Source organism: Chionomys nivalis, chromosome 2, assembly GCF_950005125.1.
Source record: "Chionomys nivalis chromosome 2, mChiNiv1.1, whole genome shotgun sequence".
Taxonomy (NCBI): Eukaryota; Metazoa; Chordata; class Mammalia; order Rodentia; family Cricetidae; genus Chionomys; species Chionomys nivalis.
Window position 1 is genome coordinate 10,635,036 of NC_080087.1, and position 22,463 is coordinate 10,657,498.

Sequence of the window (22,463 nt, forward strand, 5' to 3'; positions counted from 1 at the left end):
AGAACATGAAGGTTGGAGAGATGGGATGACTTCCTGGAGCGGATGGGCAGGGCAGTTTCCCTCTCCTGCCTGGTTCCTTACCTCAGGCTGTGGGTCAACTGTGAGCAGGTCTGGGTTCTGCAAGCCCAGAGCAGATTAGGTGCACTGAACACCTGGGGGCCATACGAAGTGATAGAGAGCAAGAAGGGGTGAGTGTGTGAGGGAAGGGGCATGCGGGAAGGTGTCCTTCCGCAATCTTGTCTCATGCATGTTCTTCATTCAGCCATCATAGCCATCTGGAGAGGAGAGACTGTCACCTGAGGCTCTCGACCCCAGGTCTTTTTCTGTATGTGTGAGTACATATATTTATATGTGAGTACATGTATAGAATGTACATGTGTGTGGTGTTTGTGCGTGTGTTGAACGAATGTGTGTAGCGATCAGAGGAGCCCATCGGTATCCTGCTTTATCGTGATCTACCTTATTCCTTTGAGACAGTGTCTCCTCTGCAACCTGGAGCAGACTGGTGGCCAGAAAGCTTCCACAGCCCCTTTTCCCTTGGTCCCCGTAGTTGCCGAGGTTACAGGCACATGTGGCTATTCCTATTTTTTCCATGGGTCCTGGGGATTAAACTCGGGTCCTCATGCTTGGGCAGCAAGCACTCTTTGTATACTGAGCTATCTCCCTAGCTTCGACGTGGGTCTTTCTTTAGTCTCCATTCCTATGCTTCAGTCTGTCCAGCTCAAGAATAGATGGCGCGAGGTTCTTATACCGGGTCTTGGCACTTTGATTAACAAATGTCATCTCAAGCCTGGGATTGCTATTTGTATATATGTGTGTGTGTGTGTGTGTATACTTATATAACCCAGTCTAATAGATATTATATATAATAGTAAATATAATCTGTATATAATAATCTATATAATAGTATATATATATTTATATAATAATCTACTGGACTAGGTTAAGTTTAAAAATGTAAATTCTTCTAGACAAGCTGTTGTAAGAGATGGCTTGTTGGTTCCAGGCTGCTCAGCCATGAAATAACCACACAGAAACTGTATTAATTAAATCACTGCTTGGCCCATTAGCCAAGCATACATCTTAATTTAACCCATCTCCATTAATCTGTGTATCGCCACATGGCTGTGGCTTACTGGCAAAGATTGGCATGTCTGTCTCTGGTGGCGGCTCCATGGCTTTCTCTGACCCCGCTCTTTTTCCCAGCATTCAATTTAGTTTTCCCCACCTAGCTCTGCTCTACCCTATCACAGACCCAAAACAGTTTCTTTATTAACCAATAGTATTCATAGTATACAGAGGGGAATCACACATCATCTCCTCTTTTCTATTTAAATAAAAAGGAAGGTTGTAGTGATGAGGTGAACAGGCCTGCTTTTCATTGCGCCCAGCTTCCGCATGCCTAGCTTAGCCCCAGAAATAATAACACACAAATTGTATTCATTTAAACACTGCCTGGCCCATTATCTCTAGCCTCTTATTGGCTAACTCTCACATTTTGCTTTAACCCATATCTAGTAATCTGTGTATCACCATGGGGTTGTGGCTTACTGGGAAGATTCTAATCTACGTCTGTCTCGGAGAGGAGAGCTATGGCGTCTGCCTGACTCTGCTTTCTTTCTCCCAGCATTCTGTTCTGTCTACTCCACCCACCTAAGGGCTGGCCTATCAAAAGGCCAATGCAGGTTCTTTATTTAACCAATGAAATCAACACAAAACAGAAGACCCTCCTACATCAGAAGGTTTTGACTTTAACATAGTAAAATTACATATAACAAGTAAGAATTATACTTACGTGTATAATCAGGTATCAAGTAAGAATTATAGTTACAATATTTATATCTACTTTATCTTTTATCATAACTAAGGAAAACTATAACTATATATTCTTCAATTCTATCAAAGACTCCAGAAGGATATAATATTAGTGTTATTATAATAAACAGGAAGTATATTGTAAGCAACTTCCAAAACTCTAGAATTGACAGAGACATCTTGCTGCCTGGACAGTCACCCAAAGTTCATCTGTACTGTTGGGGCATCCATCTTCAGCCTACAGGCCCATAGTATCCAGCAGACTTTTCTATGAGGCAGGAAATTTCAAAGACAGTTACATCTATATTGGCAGTTTGTCACATTTTTCTGTGTCCTGCAGAATGTCTGGCAGACTTTTTTGTAGCAGGAACCCCAAAGGACTGTCTCACCTTTAGGCAAGTTCAGCAGTTATTTCTCTGTGGGTCCTGCATGTACAGTTTTTGCAGCATACCATGAATCAGTCCAGGCAAGAGCAGTTTCTTGCCCAAATGGCTAACTAATTCCATAAGGAGCCTCTTTGATGCCCATCATCCTCTTGAAGCAGATTGGTGCTGCCAGGAGCAGATGTGTCTTATTGTCATGAAAGTCCTAAGTTCTTAAAACATTTTAAATGCCATATTCTGTAGTCTTTGAAAGGTTTGAAGAAAGCCTGTATATCTGAAATACATCTCTGTACATCTAGAAAATCTAATTAACATGACTACAAGCTTGACTATTATAGATGATTATCTATTAACCTATATTTCTTAATTATACATTACATTTTTAAATGAACTGCACAAACACAATACCTTAATCAAGAGCTGAAATATACATATAACAAAATTGAGCTTAAATCTGTATCAATAAACCAAGATCCATACCAATACAAATCTCTATAGCAACAAGCCCTACAAACATGTGTGCTTATTTAGGGTCTCTGACTAAAGAGGTCTCTGATAAACTGGTCACATGATCACCAGATATTTATTAACTAAGACACACAGACAGGTGCCTCCTCAGGAAAGGCTCTTCATACAATTTCTTACACTCCAGAACTAAAATTTATTTCCTTATTTGACGTTTTAAAAAGTTGAGGCCAAGGATGGAGAGATAAGTAGCTCGGTAGTTAGGAATGTGTAGAGCTCTTGCAGAGGATCTAAGTTTCAGATGTCCAGCACCCATGCTGGGCTCACAACTCCCTATAACACCAAACCCAAGGAATCCTAGACCCTTTCTGAGCCTCCTTAGGCACCTGTACTCACATGCACGTACCCATACACATAATCTAAAAAAAACAGTAAAAGCATCTTTTAATCTTTTCTCTTTTACCATGGATATTTAATACTTTGGGCAAAGCATGTGACTTTCCTATGAGTCTGTAATTTGAAAACTCACCTGAGCGATGAAAGGAAATTTGATGTTATCTGGAGGGCATCACTTGAAAAATCAGAATTAAAGAGGTGTCATTGTTTTCCCTGCTCCTTCTCCATAAATGTGCTGCAGCACTTTCAGGCAGGAACCCTGGCCCCTGGCCCCCTCTGTTTATGACTCAACGACATCAGCTTACAGTGCATCGCCCTCTGGGACTGGAGACGCACACATCGCCTTTCATCTTGAGCTGTTGGCCGCCCATCCCTTCCAGTTGGCAGAAACACCATGAAATCAGAGCCATCCTGTGCGTACACTGGGCTGAGCAACAACTGGGAAAGGCATTCGAGACGAGGAACGCTGGAGCAAGGATGCAGTTGTCCTGGACTGGGGTATCACATGCCTCAGAATGGTTTGTATGTTACTGAAAAAGTGTGGTCCAGACAACGGTGGTCCAGGCTGCTCTCAGAAGGACCCTGGTGCCCTCAGCCCCATCAGTGTGTGACAACCAGGTCTCTCACTGTAAACTTAGAGCCTAAGGCCCACGTTGAGCCCAGTCTGTATCAGCATTTGTGATGTCTAAGGTGTTCCATCTTGTCTCTGCGCTCCGTCTAAGAGGCCACCTTCAAAATCCCACCTGAGTTTGGTAGAGGCCTTCCTCTGGGTGTCTGTTTCTAGATACCACTGTGTACTTCATAGTAAGCCGCCATTCCACCCAATCTATCTCCACATCACAGGGGGAAAATAGAAACTCTCCCTAAGGACCTACGGGAGCATTGGGATCAAACACACCCCATGCAACTCCCCGAGGTCTCTGTGCCAAACCTGTCCTTTCTATGAGGAAGCCATGGGGAGATGGGACAGTGTCAGCCCAACACACAGCTACCAAAGCAGCAGAAGGCAGCAAGAGATCTGCACCAGGACTCTGACGTCTGGTGGGTGGGAGAGGAAAATGACTCCTGCATGCTCTCTGCCTACACAGGAACAGCAAACGCCCCCAGAAAAGGGGGACATAGCATTTGATGCTCCTAAATTTCATCCTGCACTATTTCTGAGCAACAAGAAAGTACAGCATCCCATGCTTATAGGTTTCTTTACTCATAAATAAGACATAAGTTACCAACAAAACCTACCAAAAACTTACAGTCAAGCCCAAGCAGATGTGATATTATTAAAGTTAGTACGAGACATTGACTGTTATACCAGGTAAGTGTAATGTGAAGTTAAATATTTAAATATTGCATTAGCTATTTTTGATTTGCTATGAACTAAATACCAAACAAAGCAATTTAACAGGAGGAATTATTTATTTGGCGTACAGTTGTAGAGGGTTCAACCCATGGTCACTTAGGCCCATAGGCTTGGCAGATCAACATGGCAGTGGGAGCATGTGGTAAAGAAACTACTTCTTGGCAGACAGAAGTAGAGGGAGAAGATGCAGGAAGGAGGCGGGGCATGACATAGATCCCAAGAGCTCACCTGCAGCAATCTCCACCCTCCAGCTAAGCTTGACCTCCGAATGGTGCCATGGTAGGAAACCATGAAAAGAACTGATCCACTATCAGCACAGAGTCTCGTGACCTAACCGACTCTAGAAACATCCGTGTAAGATACATGTGGAGGTGTGTCTCACTAATCTCCTGCGTTTCTCTGTTCAATCAAATCAGTAATTAAGATCGGCTGTTACAATCAGACCTTTGTGGGGAAGCCTTGGGTGTGGACGGACTTCTAATGCTCTCATTCATTTGTGACTGGGCACTGTTGTCAGGAGGGAAAGCCAGAGCCCTACATGTCACTCGGCTGTCTCCTCTGCCCTACCTACAGTGATCCTACACAGGAGGGCAGCTCCTTCCAAGGACTGGGCTGTTTGCTGGACTCTGAGGCAGGACCTAGTACTGCAGGCTAGCCTTGAATCCCTAGGTTGAAAAGGATGCCCTTGAACTTCTGATCCCCTGTGTCTACGGCCCATGTGCTTGGATTTAGCATGTACTCCCTTGGCTCAGTTGATCAGTGCTGGTGATCTGACTCAGAGATTTCTGCACGGTGTGCGTGTGCTATATCCTCATCCCTTAGGACTGGGTTTGGCAGAAGAGCAAACATCCATGTTTCTTAAGTCTGAGGCTGAGCGCACTCTGCCTCCATGTAGCCATTTTCCACAGTATACATAGCCTATGCCAGGTTCTCTCCTTGACCACCTATGAGGGTCTAGATGTTTGGCAGACAAACCGGATCTCTGTCAATGCCATGTGCGACATGGCGAACCCACCAGGAAGAAAGGTCACCCTGGGAGGGACTCGAGAAATCTTGATTTCAGGAAGCCCGCACCTCCATGTTAGTTTGGTTTCATCCTGAGACAGCTTCCTGGTTGCACATAGATCTGGTACCCTTGAATGCAGGGCTGAGGATTAAACACCTCGGGAACCTGAAAACTGACTCAGCTGCCAGGGAAATGAGAGGAGTGTCAGGCCAGCTAACAGATGAGCAGTTAACTCAGGGAAGAGAGACAGGCTAGCATCCCCAGTCCCACGCAACCAGAGGGACTCTGCAGTCTTCCTACCACAGTGCCTGCTTCTCTGATTAGACAAATATTGGCACCAGAGGTCTTGGAAGCTATTTGACAATAACCCCATATTCCTGCCTGACTTTCAGTTTTCCTCCTCGACCTCAGATTTGAAGATTAAAAACGCTAAATTAGTTTTGATTTTGAAGGCTACACTGGGTCCTTACCACCTACCAATCAAACCACTGTAGAGCACAAGGGCTTTTTAAAAATCACATTTACCTCCTTTTTTAGAAGCCCCCAGCCTCCATCCTCCCTGTGGCTCTGTTATCACACAGGAACCAGCCCCAAAGTGTTTTTGTTTCATTACAAACACAGAAGAGAAGCAAGAGACTACAGTCTCCTAGAAGCCTCGTTTCAGATCCCTTGTTCAGATAAAGGAGCCATCTGCTCCCTCTTCGGGCATTTATCACTCTGCACGCACCATCCTGAGAAGGCCAGGGAGTCCACTTCCCTCACACTGTAGAAATAAACTCCTTTCTTGGTCTTTGTTTAAGGGGATGGGGTGGACAGAAAGAACATTGGAAAGTTTCCTTTTGTTGCGAAGGTTGGGTGGCATGTTTTTGGCTCCAACTCCTTAGGGGGCAGAGGGTCCAGCTGTCCCTTGGCACTGCAAACGCCAGCTCCTGCGTGCCCCTTGCTTCTGCCGAGCCCTGCGCCTGTGCCCAGCTGCCCCCACAGAAGGCTCTGCTGACGACACAGGCCTGCCGAGGAGAGCCAGGACAGCTGAGAAAAGTCTTTTCTGCACAATGGACGTCAGCACATAAAAATGATGACCTCAGGAAGCCGACAGCTCCATTCCCCCTGTTCTCTTCATGTGCCAGGTCACATCCCTCAGAGGATGCACCCACAGACGACAGCCCACATGCAGGCAGACACCAGTCAAGGGAGGATCAGAGCTCTCTGACGCCGAGTTTGTATGTGGTCTTGACCACCTGATGAGTGGTCACACCTCACAGATCTAGGGAGGAGAAAGACACGAGGACCTGTCTGTCGTGCGTCATTAAGAAGCTGCAATGTCAGGAGACAGTGGCTTCTGTCAGTCTAAGGCAGTCCATTCCAGGATTGGCTTAGCTAGAGTTACAACAGGGGTTGAACTCACCACTCGGCCCCTTTCTCGTTCACTCATGAAATTCCTCACAAATACATACTAAGTGCTGTGTTAAACAGAGGGGTCAGAATACCTGTTCTTTCTCGATAAGGAAAGCAGCTGTTCAACCATCAACACTTAGTGGGAGAGAAATAGGAGGCAGAGAAAGGAACCCAGCCTTAGCCCCAGGGTGGAGGTGAGGATTAGGGGACACTCTGTCCATGCAAGCAACTTCTAATGTGAATGTTAAGGGTAAAACTGGAATGACTGGGAAGAAAGAAGAAAGGTGTTTGGAGAAGTAGAAGGACATACGCAAGGACCTATGTGAGGGCAGGTGTACCTCATTGGGTCCAGGGACACAAGAGAGGAGAGGAGCCCCAGATGCACAGCCAGTGAGTGGGCAGGATCACCCAGCACCCTGTGTGCCAGACAAGGGAGACCCGGAGCCAATGTCCTGCTGTTGTGTTGAAGTCTATATGATGAACTCATGTCATCCCAGAACCAGGGCAGGGGAGTTGGGGGAGGCAGAGGTATCTGAACCTCAAGGCCAGCGTGGGCTGCAAGAGTTCAAGACCAGCCTAGTATACATGACCCATTCTGCCTTGATAAAAAAAAAATTACTTAAAGTTTGTCTCATCCATAGTCACATATTCTCATTCAGGTCAGTTTGAGTGTGGGGAGGGGCTGCCATTCCTGCAGACTTTCAGAATCTGTTTTTTTTTTTCCCATCTAAAGAGTCCCTCAGCCGCTAAGGTTTTGAGGTTCGCTGCTGCCAAGTACTAGAAGAAAACAACAGGGGTGGGTTGCAAAGGGAAGGTTCTTTTGTCTCAGGGCCTTGCAGTGTCATTTGGGGTTCCGTACCCCCGCCCCCGCTGACCAGGACTTGGTCACATTGTCCTACAAGTCGCAAAGAGACTTGGATGACGTGACCCAGCTGTGCATCCCAGAGGGCAAGTCCTGATATAGTCTCAGCTTCGAGTGCAAATGACTGCCTAAGAAATTAGTGACCTTTTCTTAAGGGAAAACTTATTAGTGATCTATTACATTAGACCCGGAGTCCACAAACTACAGTCCCAGGGTCACACCTGTCTGTCAGCCTGTTCTCTGTTGCTTTCCCTCAGGTTCCACTTGACTCAAAAGTCCTTACACAGTCACACGAAGCCACCGTTTTGAGCAGCTGGATGGCCAGATAGATACAATGTCTAGACACAAAGGTCGCTACCCCTCTAGATACAAAAGTAGTTACCCATCTCACACCAGACAACCACTAAGGAGGGGTTAGCTACTTTTAGTTAGCTTCCGGTTAGTGGCTTTTATGTCTCTGTGATCCAGTAACACAGAGAAGAAACTCAAGGAGGGAAGGAAGCACTACTTTAGGTTCACAGTCTCATAAGACTTAGTCTTTCCTGACAGAGAGAATGTGGCAGAGTTTGTGGCAGGTAAGACAGGCATCTGTGGCTCCTCCCACCATAGTACCAGACTGCAGGCAGAGAATTCAGGCTACAACTGTCAGCAGATACAACCAATAGCCCATCTAGTCTTTAAAGGCCTGCCCCTAATGACCTCTGCCCACCAGCTAAGCCCCACACTCCCAAGGTTCCACAGTCCCAAGGTTCCAGTCTCCCCAAACAGTGACAACAGCTTGATGCTAGGCATCCCAACACATGGCTACCTCAGAACTAAGAAGACAGAGTCAGGCATTTGCTGGACTTGCTGCTGAGGTTGGGAGACAGAGGAGCTGGGATCTAGGCCCAGCACCATCTGATCCAGGAAGTGCTCCCTTTCCAGTCTACTACAATGTTTACACAAAACACTTTAGCCAGTTGTGATGACTAATAGTGTCAACCGGATCCACAATCACCTAGGAGATAACCCCTTGGGCGTGTCTGTAAGGAACTGTTTGGATTGAATCAGTTCATTCCTACCCCGGATGTAGGTAGCACCCTTGCATGCACTAGGGGTCTGGGATGAATGAAAGTATAAAGTGAGCTAAGCCAGCATTCCTCACTCTCTGCTTCCTGACTGCTCATGCAATGTGACCAGCTGCCTCCTGCTCCTGCCTCTGTGCCTTCTACACCATGGTGGTCTGCAGAGCCAACATGGGACCCAGAACACACCACTCCTTGCCAGGCACTTGACACAACAGCAAAAAAAATAAAATAAAATAAAATAAAAATAAAAAATACAGCCATAGATTGTGAAGATGTCACACCTGTCTGACCTGCATACGGCAGTGTCTTTGTATAAGTTCCTATCCGAGTAAGACTGTCACAGTGTGGTCCAGCTAGGCCCTGCCCCCACCAGTCAAAGAATCTTCCTATCTGCTGTGCATCTCTGGGGAGTGCAGAGACCTTGGGGAATAAACAAAGGCATATCATCAGAGAAGACCCAGGACTTCTGCCAGGAGCTAAAGGGAAAGGACATTCACCCCAGAGTCTGCAGGGTGAGTTTGGCGGATCCGTTGCTGATTTGTCTTCCTGTCAGGAGGTTCTCATCACACTCCTCATTAAGAAACAGAGTATGTCTCCCTGGGAGGTCCGTGGCCATCTGCAAGGACCTAGGATGCTTGAAAGTAAGAAAGAGTCCTGAACCCAGCCCCATCTTTGGATTCCAAACTCTACGGGTGGGACCTAGGAATGCATGGGCAGCCCTGCTCCGGGGCCCTCAAGGGCTACAGAGGAAAGGAAGCTAAAGATGAGAGAATGTGAAAACCAAACACTGCTTCTCTGGCATTTTTATCCCGAACCCGTCCTTGTCCTCCAAGACTGAGATCCAGGTCAGCATACACGGTGCCCTGGCTCACCTGGCACCCGAGAAAAGGCGGGCCCTCACCATGGAACTCATCTCACTGCCGTCTCAGAACAGTCTGCCCTGCCAGGCCCGGAGCTGGGTGGAGAAAGGATCTCACTCATCCTTGTATCTCCGGCCCGGCCCAGTGCCTGGCGTGCACTGAATGTAAATAATCTCCGTGGGTACTGTTGTTGATAACCCAGAATGCCAGCTGCCAGGGAAAGCAGGAAGGGCTCTCACACATTCCCACAATGAGGGCCCTGTTGCAAACACTTTCTTGGTTGTTCTGGGGTCCACAAATGTCACCGGATGGTGCATCTGTTTGGTCTTCCTACCTAAACCACAGAACAGACATTTAGTGGTGTGGCCCCATTCATTAGGGTCCTGATTTTACTCCATTAAAAACACATACTACTAAAACTCATTTGTCACTGGCTGAAATAAATAGTTACTGTGATGGACTTACGCTAAAGTGGTTCAGGAGGTAAAGAAAAAGCTCATACTTCCAATCAAAACAGGCAAAAGCCTCAGTCATTCTCGATCCAGCCAGGCTGCCTAGAAGGGAGGCAGAGTTCCAGGCAACTGCAGTCTCCAAGCGTCTAAAGAAGTGAGAAGAAATCCTATGTGGAAGGAACTAAACTCCCACAGAGACAACCAAGGACTGGGAACATATAAACCAACAATCGTTAAACACACAGTAAGGCACAAACAATAGAGAACACCAAGAACATCGGGTAGTCGTCACATGTGAAGTAAAAGCAGTTGTGGGGAAATGAATTAAAGAGATTTTAAAAAGTAGAGAGAGGAAGCAAGAAGACAGCCACCAATAAATGACCAGGCATATGAAAAATTCGAAGGATGGGTTAAACAGAAGATTTGACACCGTGAGCCAGACTATATCTATAGATAGAGGAAGTCACCAAGGGAAGGAAGAGCAAGTCCAACTTATGTCTAACAAGAATCTCAGCAGGCAAGGCTGAGGATGGAAAAGCTGCACTGGAGAGAGAATGGCAGAGTGTCATTCAGAAGCGATTAATGGGCCAAATGCTGAGAAAAGATACTCATTCACTCAAGAAACATTTAGTGAGTGCTTAGTGCATGCCCGTTGTGTTTTAGAGGCAACTCTTCCAAGAGAAAACAAGATCGTCTGCACCAGGACAGTCAGACTCACGACAGATTTCTCCAGAGCAAGATGGAAGGTGCGGGACAGATTCACATTCTTCAAATTGGAGTGAGGATTAAGGAACAGCCTTTACTGAAGAACACTGCATCTTCCTTCTGGGCTCTCAAGGTGCACAGAAGCAGGATGGATACCTGCCCTCCCTGCCCCATCCCTTGGATCCAGCTCCTCTACTTTGGTCCACTCTCCTGCTTGACTCTGCACACAGTCGTGTTCAGCACTCAAAGTGTGGTGCTCGCAATTACAGACCTGACACAAACCCATCACAGCCTCTTCAAGGCTGAAGACGCGAAGACAAGACCAAGGTATTTTAATGCCAGCATTTATGAATATCCTATTCCAGAACTCTGAAAAGGTGACCCAAAGTCTCCACTGTTCTAAACCGTTGTCTCCTTGGGTTGTAGGTCCTACATGGATCATCCCATGATGAGATCGCCCCCAAGCAGAAGCAGCATCTCTTAGTTTGTATGTCAAGCAAAAAGGCCTCTCCAAGCCCCACCCATTTGCAGAACCAGCCCTGAGATGTGAGCATCCCCAGGCTGGTGGAGACCGCTCGGCTCTGCAGCCCTCTTGCCCAGACACTTCCCACTTAAAGTATGTGTCACTATGTGACAATGGCCTGAGAGACTCTTTATGGTCCTCATTTTTCTTGTCAATTAAACTCTTTTCTCAGTTTTTGGTTATCATACAAAGTAGCAGGCCCCATTACGGCATCGCCAGCCATGCGTGTCATTTTACCATCACTGCTTTTGTTTGCTTCCCTCAGAGAGAGTGGCTGGACCTGACATATTGGAGTCCAGCAAGCTGGCCCTTCGACCTAAAACTTCTCTTACAGAAGGAAAACAGCTAATGACAGGGAGCCACTCACCTGGAAAGATGACTTTCAAGACTAATGATGAAATAAAAATATATAAATATAAAAAACCCAAAACACATTTAATTACCTACAAATACACATTAAAGCAGTGATTCTCAACCTTCCTAATGCTGTGCCACTTTAATAGAGTTCCTCGTGTTATGGTAACCACCCCCCAACAATAAAATGATTTTTGTTGCTACTTTATAGCTGTAATTTTGCTACAGTTATGAATCGTAATGTAATATATGATATGCAGGGTATCTGATATTCATCTCCTGAGAAAGGGTCATTTGAATCCCCCGAAGGGGGTGGAGACCCACAGGTTGAGAACCACTGAGGAAAGGTAGAAAGGAGATATCCTATAGAATAATGGGTGAATATAGTATGGATATGAACCAGGGTACAATAAACAACATTTAAAAAACATGAATTAATAATAAAATGACAAAGAACATTTATAAATACTGACCAAATGGTGGGGGAGCAGTGGCTATATTCAAGTGTTCTAAGTTTCTTAGATTGTCTAAGAGAAGATCTAGGGGGTTAGAGAGATGGCTCAGTGGTTACGAGCACTTGCTTCTCTTGCAAAGGACCAAGGTTCTGTTCCAGCATCCATACAGCCTCTTACAAATGCCTATAACTTCAGTTCTAGGGATTCTAACACCTTATGGCCACGTGTACAGAAGTGGCACACATACATGCACACGGGCACACATGCACACGCATAAATAATCCTTTCTTACGGTGGAAGAAGCCCACGCATTAAATTTAGGCTCTGTTAAATAAGTGTGTTCAACTTTCCAGGAGTAATCACTAAAAGAGGTGAAATAAAGTGTTGTAATATGAGCGGTGGGGCTGTGTCCCCGGCACCCGGCCGCCCGCATGGCTTTACCTGAAATAATTACACGGAAACTGTATTTTTTTAAACACTGCCTGGCCCATTAGTTTCAGCCTCTTATTGGTTAGCTCTTACATATTGATCTAACCCATTTCTAATATTTTGTGTAGCCCCACGAGCTGGCTTACCAGGGAGGATCTTAACCTGCGTCTGTCTGGAGTGGGAGAATCATGGCCACTCACTGACTCGGCTTCTTTCTCTCAGCATCCTGTTCTGTCTACTCCACCTACCTAATTTTCTGTCCTATTAAAGGGCTAAGGCAGTTTCTTTATTTAACCAATGAAATTAACTTACTGCTCCATGGGGGTCGCTGCTCTGTGACTGTATCGTGGCCTGGAGTGGGGGAAGGGAAAGCGAGCAGGGAGCACGCTGTAAAAGCTAGCTAGCAGGCTATGCTCGCCCAATCGCACTTCCTGAGCTCTGGTAACTAACTTGCTCACAAAGGCTGGGAAAGATGGAGCTTGCGCCCCCCTGTGCCGGGGCAGGGGCAAAATAGTCCGACGTTGGACGCCAATAAAGAAGCTACATTTCCAATAAATAAAAGAAGGAATAAAACAGAGTAGGAAAAGCAGGTCTAACTATTTTGCTTTCACAGAAGGAAAAACATAGAAAGACCAAGATTAAGAAAAAAAAATGGTCTAACAACTTTAAACTCACCAATTTCCCACACACATTTAAAGAGATCAAGTACCACACTGAGGCTAGGACCTTGGGTGCTCCGTCACCAGCCCAGGGTGCTATTGGGACACAGTGGAATCTTTATGATGGGAGCCTCGTACAAGGAAGTACCCTTGAAAGCAACAATAGGGTACCTATCTACCCTGCTTCCAGACCGTGCACAGACTTCCACCATGAGAAGCTGTGTCATCACAGGCCCAAGTGATGTGCTCAAGTGGCCAAGGGCTGAATCTTCTGAAACCACGAGCTGAGATACAGCTTCCTCGTTGTAAACTGATTGTCTCTGGTATTTTGCCACAGAAAGGGAGAGCTGACTACCACATGGACACTAAAGCATGTTCGAGAAAAGCAAAATCATCTTCTACGCATCTTAGGAGCCCCTTAAAACTACTGAAAAACGGGAGATTTGAAGTTCAAGGTAGCAAAAGATTAATTATAGGTAAATACTAACCAAAGAAAAGATGGAATTGCCATATTAATAGCATATAATAAAGATATTAATACAAAACATACCCTGGATATCCTATCAGATCTTATACTATAATAAAGCCTTCAATTCACTATGAAGAATTCACACGCACACACATTCAGTAAAATTACATCTTGTATAAAAAAAAATCCTAAATCTAGAAACTAAAAAACTCTATAAAATAATGCTTTGTAATTATTAATCACCAGCATATGAAAACTGAACTCAGATATAGGATGCTTTAACAGTAGACATAGCTGGGTCCAGTTGTTGAATGTCTATAAAACCTATACTTTATACTAAAGACCAAACATTCTTGCCAAGCATGAAAAGAACACTTACAACGCTTGACTTCTGACAAATCTATGAAGCAAAGTTAATAAAAGTAAAAAAAAAAAATCAGTATCATAAAAATCACATTCTCTGACCATATCACCAAGAAAAAGAATGCAAAAAAATTAAAAAGGAACCAGCTTAAGTTAGTTTAATAATTAGCCTCTAAAAATAAAGTATGAGTCAAGGAAGGAAGAGCAATGAGGATTTAAGATACTAAGAACTGAATAACAGTTAACATACACATTTTGGCAGGGTGGATGTAGTGGCTGGCACAGGGAGACATAGCTCTAGAGATGTGAGCCTCAGCCAGGCTGACACCCCTGGCCGCAGTAGACGTATGAAGTCCTCCGAAGGCCGTAGGGCAGGTCACTGACTGAAGCGGGAAGCTAGAGTCCTTTGGAAACTGTATATGAGGATAAAGAGGAACCAATGAAAAAGACGCAGGTGGCAATTGAGAAGGAAGACACCGAGCTGAAAATGACAGGGATCTTCCCCACAGCAGAGAGGAGCTGGTGAGATCACAAGGGTGAAGTGGTAGAGACTCTCTGATTGCCCCAGCAGGTGGAGAACGACCTTTCTCAATGTTTTAACTTCATTTTATTCTTTTTTGCAATCTGATGATTTTGGACCAAGTACAGTATATATGCTCGTGTGGGGGAATGTATATATTGAGAGAAGGCTGAATTTGTTCTTCCTCCTATAACCTTCAACTAGTCTATGTGAAGAACCAGGGCACAAAAGTTTCTATGTTCAAGCACAGGTTCCAGATGACAGGCTAGTCTCGTTCATTTGATTAGCTTTAACAATGTTGGAGGCTTTGAAGTTATTGTACCTAAAGGCATATGCCTCCAGGATTCTTCCCTCCCTTCCCCTCCTCTCCACTTCCATTCCCTCTCCTCCTTTCCTCTTTTTTCCCCTCTCCTCCCCTCCCCTTCATTACCTCTCTTTCCCTCCCCTCACCTCCACTTCCATTTCCTTCCCTCCCCTTCCCTCCCTCATGTTCTCTTCTCTCATCCCCCCCCCCTTCTTTTGCTTCATGTTTGTTAGCCTCCAGGCAGAGACTCTCTGTATATCCAGGCTGTTCTCCAATTAATAGCCTCTCTTCTCCCACCTCCTGCTCTGTGGAACTACAGTCACCAGGGCCAGATTCTAAGACCGTTCAGAGTCACTAAAAGACTAGTGTCTGATTAGGAGCCTTTGTACATAGATATAAGTTACCAAACTGCTTCGTAGTCTATTGGAGTCAGAAGTTGGGTATTAGAGGTAAGAATGTGGTAAAAATAGCAGACACCAATGTTTATGTTTAAATTTGCCCCCCCCCCATCTTAATGTGCAACCAGCCTGGCCTTAAATATCTGATCTTTGAATTGCATCAGCCTCCCCAAATACAGAGATTACAGCCGTGTATTGCCACACCCAACATGCACAGCCATTTATTATTTTATAATAATTTCTTGCATTTGTGTTTTTATGCCAGGACATTAAACAGCTTGATTAGTCTAAGAGGGTTTCCTTCAAGGCCAGTGCGATGACTCACTATGTAAAGGCACCTGTTGCCAAGCCAGCATTCCAGTCCCAGGACCCATGTATTGGAAGGAGATAACCGATAGATGTGGTTTTAGAGAGTAATTCTTCCAGTGGGGCGCTTTAAGGGTATGGACATCTCGGTATAATTTATGTTACATTTCGAGATGGAGCTCTGCTGTTGTACCTTAAACTGTTGGGCACAAGCAACTCTCCTAGGTCAGACCAAGTGCCTGGGATTACAAGTGTGTGCTAACTCACCTTAGCCCTCTCGCCTTCTCTTTGCATGTTTGATTTTGTTTTCGTTTGGCTTATTTTTAAGAAAGTAAGAAAAGGCTCCTTAGCCGGGCGGTGGTAGCGCATGCCTTTAATCCCAGCACTCGGGAGGCAGAGGCAGGCGAATCTCTGTGAGTTTGAGGCCAGCCTGGTCTACAAGAGCTAGTTCCAGGACAGGAACCAAAAGCTACGGAGAAACCCTGTCTCGAAAAATCCAAAAAAAAAAAAAAAAAAAGAAAGAAAGAAAAAAAGGCTCCTTGATGATAAAATTTCATTCCTTAAAACACCTAGAATTCTCACTCCTCTCCTGTGGGACTGGGGGTTTACACACTAAACAGTCAGCGAATGCTGAATTAAACAAGGTGACTCAGTTGCCACACAGCATTGATTCTGCTCCCCAGACATGAGCTAGTAAAGAAGGATTTTTACTGGTGCTTGGATTCAATGAGGCACATCACACTTTATATGCCATCCTTTGCTCCGCATATAGACGCAGTCCAGACAATAACATACATCTGTGTTTGCTCACAGACTAAATCTGGTACACATTTAGAAACTTGTTGAAGTGCAGCCAAGGGAGTCCATAGAAGCAAATTCATAGCTTTAAATATTTACATTATTCTTAAAAAGGCTAGAAAATTTGAGCAGAAGATTCAACTTAGCCTTGGAAAAACATACTAACACACAGTAAAAAGGAGAAAATGAAGTAGAAAACAAATGATGCCAAAATTGGGTATTTAAATAAATAACGTAACAGATACTCAAGTGATCAAGAGAGAGAAAAATAAATAAATAACGTAACAGATACTCCAGTGATCAAGAGAGAGAAAAAAGGGGGGGGGGGAGGCACAAATGACATTACACATTCAAATGATATAGCAATCTAATCTCTCTGGAAATTTTAAATGTATATTTTGCCTGCATGTGTGTCTGTATACCACATGCATCCCTAGTACCCATGGAGGTGAGAAGAAGGATCTGGATGCTCTGGAACTGGAGTTACAGATTGCTGTAAACATCCATGTGATGCTGGGAATTGAACCTGGTCTGGAAGAGCAGTCAGGGCTTTTAGCCACTGAACCATCTCTCCAGCCCCAGTACTGCTTTCTAAAGTGAACCAGAGATCCTGCTTAGGCCAGAACTGTGGCTTGGCTAACTCCCTTCTCCAGCACACACAATAGCTCAATAAAGCACTTAGCAGGTCCTTAGGGAGCCAGCATTAGGCTGGCACTGGGGGATCACCCTACCCAGTTGGCCTTTATCTTAGGACAATTGCACAGGAATCAAACCAGGCTTTTAAGGGATAAGGAGGAAGCCTGAGAACAAAGCAGCCAGTACTCTCTCCAACAGATCATCCACATCCCTGACCTTTCATGTATTTCAGAAGAAAAGAGATGGCAAAGCAATGGTTTACCCTGAAATAGAAAGATGACTTTTGTTCCTTCCTGCCGTTAGCAAGCACTCAAAAAATTCTCACCATCAATCTTAAAGGCTCCCTCCCTAGGTAGTGATTTGAAACACTCTGTGGGTAAGGGCTCTGATTAAATGTTTATATTCTATTGAGGTGATTCTGCCCCATAACTAACAAAAAGTCCATCCTGAGGAGTTCAGCACAGATATGAAATCTCCTTGAGTATAGACATTGACAGTCGCTCCTGAGTTAGCTCCTTGGAGTTCCCTCCAGTTGTTAGGAAGCTATGGCAAGGGTGAATGTGTTCAAAACAACCTCTTTCCCTTGTTCACAAGGATGATAAGAACCCATTGCACCAATGAAGTCACAGCTTCCCCAATGCCACCAAGTGAAACACAGGGCACACTGACTGGAGGACCACCATAGGAATAGAGAGCTAAGGTTGACCCGTGGCAACCTTCACGACAGCTTGGGACCCTGACAGGTTCTCTGACATCACCAGCCTCAGCTCTTCCTTCTACGAAGCTAAGACCATCCATCCTGTCTGCCCCTACAAGTACCACCAAAGCCTGTCCACTTTCACTTCTTCCAGGGTGTCCCCTTTGTACGTCTTAAACTTAAGGTCTCTGAAAATATTGCTCAGTTCATAACATCTGCGGAAGCTAGAACCACAGTTGTGCTCACGACTTTGATAGTATCTGAAATAACAGGAATGTGAATTTGTTCACATTCAAAATGAAAGGAAGCAGGTGGGAGTCTGGGAGGGTCTGTGGGGATTCTGAGTTACTTTCGGTGGCAAGGCTTTCAGGATAGATGGGGGAGGGAGGGTTCCTCACAGGAGCTGACAGATGAGCCACAAGAAGTGAAAATTATTTGCAACTGAAAAGGAAATCTTTCCAGTAGGTTTCAAAACCTCATCTGCGGCTTTAAGGAAGACAATTCTAACCCTGTAGCTCGCCAGTGAAGAAGTCTGACCCCTGTTCTGTGCACACTGAGGTGTCACCTGCTAGTGACCATAATGGCATGAATAGAATGAGAAGGCGGGGCTGAAGAAGTTAATTGACACACTGTAGCCACCCAGCCCCCTAGAGACCATGACAGGACCTTCTCCTGACTTCCTACTCCTCTGCTCCATTTTTAGGAACTGTCAATCACTCAGTAAAGTTCTATCAACCCTAAAACCCCAGCACAATCCTGAAGTACCAGTCAGAGGATTTGCACACAGATTTTATGGCCCTTATCTTGGGTGCCCAAGGATCACATTTGTTCATGTCAACCTTTCTAGAGTTTTGGAAGGCTTTTTACAGTCATCTAAAAAGATATTAAAAAATATAATGTGTGTATGCACATGAGCATGCATGCACTCTTGAAGAGGGTGCATGTGTATTCCTCTATGTTCATGAGCTTCTTGGTTTTTTGTTTTTTATTTTGTTTTTTCAAGACAGGGTTTCTCTGTAGCTTTGGAGCCTATCCTGGAACTAGCTCTTGTAAACCAGGCTGGCCTCAAACTAACAGGGATCCACCTGCCTCTGCCTCCCTAGTACTGGGATTAAAGGTGTGCACCACCACCACCCAGCAACTTGTTTTTTGAGGCAGGATCTCCAGGACTTCACTGAGTAGGCTACCATACCCATGTATAGCCTTATGGGAAAGAACAGCTTCATGGAGCTGTATCCTAACTTGACACACCACCACCAAGACAGAGAAACTACAGGAAAGGCATTCCTGCCTCCTGGTGTTCCTTGATGCCTAAGCGAGTGTTTTGGACAAGAACTAAGAGAAGAAAATTGTCCTTCCTGCATTTACCTGAGTACAGTCAACCATCTTATAAGATAAAGCTGAGCAATGACTTAGGCAGACTTAGAACAGTTAGTCCCGTGGACTGGATGCCTCTGAAGCAGTCTCTAAACTGACTCAAAACATGAAATCCGCAGCCTCCCAGCTCATGGCGCCGGAGGGTGTAGAATCAGACTTACATTAGGGTCTGAGAGGGAGAGAGACCCCCTAAAAGTGTGGGTATTGCCTCCTCCTCAGACTCCAGCAGTCACTATAGTGTGTGGAGTGGGTGCCCCTCCTGCTGCCTTTCTATAGTTTACTAATGGAAAAATCATAAACTCTTTCCAATACCCCAGCTTTCCCAACTTCTCGTCAATTGCTGCTCTTTGTCCCCAAGCAGTTTTACCAAAATTACTACCCGGGAGAGCCTCGACCTTTGTCCCCTGCATTTCAGATAATCATTTGGGCACTGGAAAAAAAATTGCTGGTCCTCAAGTCTTCAAAGTCAAGTCCTCCTCTCCAACAACACCCCCCCCCCCGCGGGGATAAACCAACCTAGACGTGCCAACATAGTTCAACACCACTTGAAGGCAGAAAGTCCCCAGCCAAAAGGGGACCCATAATCTCCAATCACTGTGCCAATACATCTCAGTGACAACCAAGGGGGCAGGTGTGTGAAGCACCTCCGAGTTGGCTTCTAGGAAAGTTTTTATTTTCACCTGAAATCAGATCATCTCTTAGCCTTGGGACAGGGACATAAACAAAAGACTTTACCGGGTACTTGTAATACAGCAGTTGTAAGCATGCACTGAAACCTAGTGGGTCCCCAAAGCTGATCATCCGGAGTGGGGTCTCCAAGTCAGGAAAACTCCAGAGACCTAGTCTGGCGACCACCTTCTCACACTTGCAGTGTGGCGGCGAGGTGAAGCACAGAGCCACGCTTACCTGGCTGACGATGGTGGAGTGGATCTCCACATAGTGCCAGTCCCCGCTGCAGGGCACCAGGGGCGCGGAGCGGTTGGGGAAGGCAGAGAGTGGGTCGCAGCTGAGCTCCGGACTGGCATTGGTGGCTTCCAGCAGGTAGCGGTGGCAGTGGCCTTGGCCTCGGCGTTCGACCGGAGCGCGGAGCTCCGGTGCGGTGAGGTTCCACTCCTCCTCGGGGCTCCAAGAGCAGCGCTCGGCTAGCTCGGTGGCACGCGGCCCACGACACCAATAGTAGTCGGGCTGGCTGCCCAGGAAGACCACGCCGACGAAGAGGAAAGCGAAGGTGACACCGGTCAGGCACAGCAGCAGGAACACGCGCCGCTGGAAGCGCCCGAACTCGCCCGCCTTCCTCAGTGCCTGGTCGAACGTGGGCATGGTGCGCCCCGCCACCCCGCGTCCTGCCGCCCGCCGCTCCGCCTGCAAGTGACCCGCGGGCGCCGCCGCCCGCAGCTCTGCACCCGCCGCCCCCGCCTCGCTCGCTCCTCTCTCGCCCTGGCAGCCCGCCCTGGGCCGCTCCTCCCGCTCCAGGCTCCCGGCCTCCCGCCCGTTCGCGCCCCGGACTGGCGCAGACCCGAAGAGCAGGTTGGAGGTGGGTTTACAGCGGTGCCACCGTGCACCAAGGTCCCGGACCTGTAGCCTGCCCTAAAGAGACAACCCCGGGTCAGAGTTCCCTGGGTTCCAGGATCACCCAGCCTCACAGACCCCGAACTCTGCAGACTCCAGGACTCGCCTCCAGTGTTCTGAGGCTGCTGGAGCAGAAGCCACTGAAATCCCAAGGTGACAGTCAGCCAGCTCCAGGAACAGGGCTTGACACCTGCCCCTGCCCTGCGTGGGACGTTGGAGACATAGCAGAAACTGACTAACTATTCTAGCAGGACAGAGGGACAGCACACAGGGCTAAGAGATTTGCTTGGCCCCAAAGTTCAACAGGAGAAGCGACCACTTTAAGGCAAAGTCTTTTGCATGTACTCGCATCCTGAATCTCTGGGAAACAGCGATGTTTGGTCATTTGACTCCATCATAGCGTCTTTGCTGCGTCTCAAAGATCTGCAGATCCTGAAGTATGCCCAGCATGTGTGGTCCGCACCACAACCACCCATTGGCCCGCCCAGTGTGTTAGCAATCAGCCGCTAGGCTGCAGGTTCCCCAGTGCTGACCAGTGCATCTGAGTTAGCACGCTCTGCTCACGTATTCCAATTTCTCCAGCCAGCTCTTCTCCCGGCCCCTACCTCATGCCATCAGCCAGCCTTTAGCTAACTTTCCCAAGGGACCCAGAGAGTGCAGATTTAACTACCTTCCGCACATACAGCAAACACGGCAGAGCCAGGCTGCCTTGTTCCAACCCATCTCGTTCCCCTTACTACTTGTGACCGGGAGGAATTGGCCAGCCCTGATTTTTCTATCTTCTAAGTGGGTCTATCAACATACCTAATTTGTAAGGTCCCCCGTGAAGACTGAGTGGATTAACATCAGAAAGGCTCTGGGTTTTCACTCAGTAATCATTACGGCAGCTGCTCTTTGCTACCACCACGAATGGGCCCAAGAATTGCTGCAATCGTAGGGCATAGAAAGACCACCCCTCTCTCTTCCCCCTCCCTTTCCCCCTCTCTATCTCTCTCCCTCACACCACCTACTCCCCAGCCACTTCTGCCTCTGTGTATTTCACACCTCACGGGGCCCATTTGTAACTGTCTGCTGGGATCTCCCCACCCCAGCCGCCACACCCAGTAGGTCTCCCCTCTCCAGCCCACTTCTGCCTCCTGACCTGGCTGTTGCTAAAAGCATATCTCTCCTGTCCCAGACTCAGAATCTCAAGAGCACCCCAGTCCCTCTCACTCCTTAGTTTTTAACTCAGGTGACTACGCAAGGTGATGCTCAACCCCTGGCCCCACACAAGTACACCCCAGGCTCCTTTTCCTGTCCTGTCTTCAAAGCCCTCACCACCAGCTAATCCCCGCAAGCGTTTATTCGTTCATCTTATAGTTTTACTTGTGACCTCATTCTTGCTCCCCGACATCTCAAGTTTCACACAGGGAGAAAAGTTTGCTCTGGGCCTCAGGTCGGTACCAACAGTCGTACACAACACGTCCCTAGCAAACGTTTGCGTGATAAACACAGGCTGATTGTCATGTCCTGCCAGTTTTGAGTGTGCCCTGTCTCCCTCTTTTCCAACTTCTGGTCCTCGCTGATGGTCAGCTGCTCTAGGCACGACAGCCTCTATCCTCTGGGCCAGCCTGCTCTGAGGGACGACTTTCCATGAGGCAGACAGCTTGGCGGTTCTTCCTTCAGGGACTTGTCTTGTTCTCCAAGTCAAACCTTCACATCTCAATCCTCTTTCCAAGTCCTAACCTACTCTTTCCGTCCCCTGCTTGCGTTTTTCTATTTCTTGAGGACTGTTGGGTTTGGGGGAGACATTATTTGCATATCTGTGTGCTTTTCTCATGAATGAACCTGCGTGATAACATGA

The 22,463-nt window shown here is 46.6% G+C and overlaps 1 protein-coding gene across 1 annotated transcript in view; it reads right to left on the bottom strand.

The window, feature by feature from the left end:
- Slc22a3 (solute carrier family 22 member 3) overlaps positions 1-20,408 on the bottom strand; it is a 97,229-nt gene extending 76,821 nt beyond the window's left edge. Inside the window, exon 1 of the mRNA XM_057761680.1 lies at positions 19,958-20,408. Coding sequence (XP_057617663.1) covers positions 19,958-20,371 — 414 coding nt within the window. The 5' untranslated portion in view covers positions 20,372-20,408. The remainder of the gene's footprint in view (positions 1-19,957) is intronic.
- Between the last annotated feature and the right edge of the window lie 2,055 nt (positions 20,409-22,463).